Consider the following 3,843-nt stretch of genomic DNA (forward strand, 5'->3'; position numbering starts at 1 on the left):
ATCACACTAAAGAAAAGATTAAAAACATATTTTTTTAATGGTATTATTGTGTTTACATGCCAAAACCTAAAACTTTAGCAATCATGTGACAGCCAAGTTTCTGACTGGTAATAATTTGTGATGGAAGCAGTGCGTGATGCAGCAGTTCTGCAGGAAACATAAATTGGATTTATAAATGATCTGGAAGGAACAAAAACTGTCTGGGTTTTTTTTATTTTTAACACCAGCAATCAAATTTAAATGGGTAAAGTAATAGTTTAGAGATTTATAACCAAAAGATATATTTCAAGGTGTAATTTATTGTCATTTAGATGTTTGAGGTTTACAGCTCTTAAAATATATTCTGCTCTTTTGCAAAGTTTAGATGTTTATGACCGATTCATATTTTCAGGTTGCAACTGAAAATGATGCCCATGTAAAACATCCTGCAACTCAATACTTGTTTGAATTACTGCGTCAGTGCAGCGTGACATGGAGGTGATCAGTCTGCGGTCCAGCTGAAGCGTCATGGTTCCTTTGTCTCTCATCTACCTCTTGACAACTGTCCGCAGATCCTCTCTGGGGTTAAAGGTCGGGAGAGTTTGCTGGCCAATCAAGAACAGGAACGCTGTGGTCACTGAACCAGCTTTCGGTGGCGGTGTGTGCCGGCACCAAGCCGTGCCGGGAAAATGAAATCAGCATCTCCTTAAATCCGGTCAGCAGAAGGAAGCAAAAAGTCTGAAATGTCCTTGTAAATTTTTCCTCAAATCGAGTGTGATGTTTCCTCCGGTTAAGGACACAGTAGTAGCGTCTGTCCTGGACGTCTCCGTCTCCGGCTGCTGTCCACAACTTTCAACTCTCCACCTGGCTCCTAAGTGGGCGCTGCTTCACGATCTTTTGCATGTGCACCTTTTGCTACCACAGCTTTTTCTTCCACTCAACTTTCTGCTAAGAAAACAGGACAAAACAATCTGTGACCAGGCGACTTTATCGACGATAACCTTTCAACTCTAACCCTCCTCGAGGAGACGCGTCTTCTCCAAGATTTTATAATAAAATGTGTTAAAGCACCTTTTTAAAAAAATTTTTTTCTCAGAAACTCAACTTTAACCTTTCGATATTTTAACTCATAACAATAAAGATTACGTGTAATATACTGTATGTAATGAATCTATTTAACACATAACTGGGACCTGATTGAAATGAACTTTTACACGATATTCTAACTTATTAAAATGTTCCCTACATTAGATCTGATTGCAACATTTCTTGCAACCCCATTTTCACATTTCCTGCCAACACGCACCTATCAGCATGCATGCTGCAACATCTGCTGCCCCCCCCCCTGAATTCATGCAACTCCAGGCTACAAAATGCTGCAGGATTTGAGCTTTTTTATATATATATATATCTATATATACTGTGGCGGCTTATCTTTCAACAAACACATGAAACACGGTTCAGATTACCCATAAAGCTCTTATCTATGGGCTGCCATGTGAATATGAATGGAATATTGCTTTCATGCTGATAAGATATGATTTAACTGGAAGAATCTCGGATGCAGATGAATCCCTCACTTCAGTCCGTCCACATTCAACTTTAGGAGAAACTGTTTTTCCATTTGGTTGCAAAACAAACAAACAAACAAAAAAACACTAAATATTCAGAATGTATAGAAATAAAAGGTCACATTTTCGAGAAGAAACCAACCAATGTCTTCATGGTGCCGCGAAAACTTAATGCGATTGTCCCGCAGCCAAATTAGCTGTCCCATCAACACAATGAGCATCGGTTTAAGGCGCCTCCTGCAGTCTCTCTAATCCCCTCTGCCGAGGCGGCATTTGCATACAAAAATCCGAGCAGACACGTATTATCTTCCAAAACACGTTTACATTCTCAGCCTCCTTCTTTATTCTTTACAATCAGGATTATAATTGCACTTGAGTTTGTATCTCTGCGAAACCTCCTTCACCCTCTCCCACCCCCTCACGATGATGATGAGGATGATGATAATAATATAATAATAAATTAGTAATACTATCAGGCAGTTCATTGTCCGGTCCCCGCTCTCCTTTCACACCGAGTTCCGAGCTGTCCTTGCGGGGCTCACCCCCAGAAGGTCCCGCCTCTGCTGCCCGGACTCCGCCGCCGCCGGTTCCGCTCCGGACAACAGGTCATCGTCGGAGCGGTCCCGGTCTCGGTCCCGGTCCCGGTGCATCTCCTGCATGCTCTCCTCGTACGTGGGCAGGTACTTGACCTCGTCGTAGGCCGGCAGGTTCGGGGAGGCGAAGTCCCCCAGGGTGCACTCCGGGTAGGGCTCCAGGAGGAGATCCTGGGACGCCGACGTGGGTCCGTGGAAGAGGGAGGGCTCCTCGCCGTGCTCCTGGTTCTGGTGCCGGTGGCGGGGCCGCGGGCAGATGATCCTCTGGATGAAGTAGCCCATGGCGAAGAGCAGCAGCAGGATCAAGATGCCCGACAGCTTCCGCGTGAACCAGCCGACGTTGTCGAAGAAGACGTGGATGGGGAGCTTGCAGCAGCTCTCCGCGGAGCCGGAGCTGCCGTTCCCGGGGACGGGCAGCAGGCAGCACTGGTGGCCGTCCACGCACTTGACTCCCCCGCAGCTGTGCAGGGCTTGGCACACCGAGATGAGGCAAGCCGACAAAAGTCTCCTGGTTGTCCTGCCGCCGCCCAGAAGACGGGGCTTCATCTCTGCGCTGCGTCTTACCTTAGCTCGATCCTCTCAGGTGTTAACAAGTTTGGTCCTTTTTTTCTCTCTTTCTTTCTTTCTCTTTTTAAATCTTCCCAGTCGGACCCAGATGATGAGTTAACACAGGCTCCGCAGCGCCGACTGGGACAGCAGCTGCAGCACCCCTCCACGTCGCCCCCCTGTTGCAGACAACCTGTCTGCTGTGGTGCACACGAAGCGAGTGGGGCAGCATCAGTGTGTCTGGAGGGAGCAGCAGTGATGGAAAGGATGAATGATCTTACATCATTATTACGTGAATACTTACTATAAGGCTCCCTGTGTGTCCTCACTCAAGTGAAGTTTATTCATAATATCCCTTCCCTCTAATTAGACTCATTAACAGAATCAGAGTCCCGTTTTATTCATGTGGCTCTATAGTGACAACTAAGCAAAAGTATCATTAATATCGATGCGAAGTCGGTATGAGTATCGCGGTGACACTCGCGTGAACGATACTTCGTCTTTGTTTTGTAGTTTCTCAACTGATTTACTCTCGAATATTTTTATTTACTTATTTATTTCTACACTTTTTTATTTTAGAAAACAATGCACACAGATTTCTTTAGTCTTTCTATTTATTCTCTTCATCATGTACATTTGTCAATAATGTATTTTGTTAGATATAAGCAACACGATGTTTATCCAGATTTTGTTCTTGGTTTTAGCAAAAAATAATTAAAAGGAAAGAAAAAAAAATACCTAAAGGTCAGAAGTTTGCGGATATGTTGTACTTAATAAGTTTTGGTATTTCTGTAGATACTGAGTGTTGAGAATGAGAATCTCAATCGATGAATCATAATTTGTATTGACACACGGAGCATAAAATCAGCCAAGAAAAGCATTCAGACTTTACTTATTTTATTAACTTTCAGCGCTGAAAGGAGACGCTTTACCATTACATCCGAGAAGAGTTTCTAAAAAAAGTCTGTGCAGCGTCTCAGGAGAAGGAGGAGGGAAGCTGATTATATGGACTGAAAACACTCCCTGAAATCACACCATACTAAGCCTGTATTTACTTAAAATCAGATCATATACATATTTTGTATACAGCATATACAAAATATACAGTATCGCACACCTCTACGCAACAGCACATTTATAGATAGCAAAATATA

General features: G+C 43.7%; 1 protein-coding gene across 1 annotated transcript; it reads right to left on the bottom strand.

Annotated features, from left to right (window-relative positions):
* Positions 1 to 279: 279 nt before the first annotated feature.
* Positions 280 to 3,549, bottom strand: c15h3orf80 (chromosome 15 C3orf80 homolog). Its single transcript, XM_016670213.1, has one exon. The coding sequence runs from the start codon at positions 2,687 to 2,689 to the stop codon at positions 2,057 to 2,059; it is 633 nt and encodes a 210-aa protein (XP_016525699.1). The 5' UTR covers positions 2,690 to 3,549; the 3' UTR covers positions 280 to 2,056.
* Between the last annotated feature and the right edge of the window lie 294 nt (positions 3,550 to 3,843).

This window comes from Poecilia formosa, unplaced genomic scaffold (assembly GCF_000485575.1).
Source record: "Poecilia formosa unplaced genomic scaffold, Poecilia_formosa-5.1.2 Scaffold31, whole genome shotgun sequence".
In the NCBI taxonomy this organism is placed as follows: domain Eukaryota; kingdom Metazoa; phylum Chordata; class Actinopteri; order Cyprinodontiformes; family Poeciliidae; genus Poecilia; species Poecilia formosa.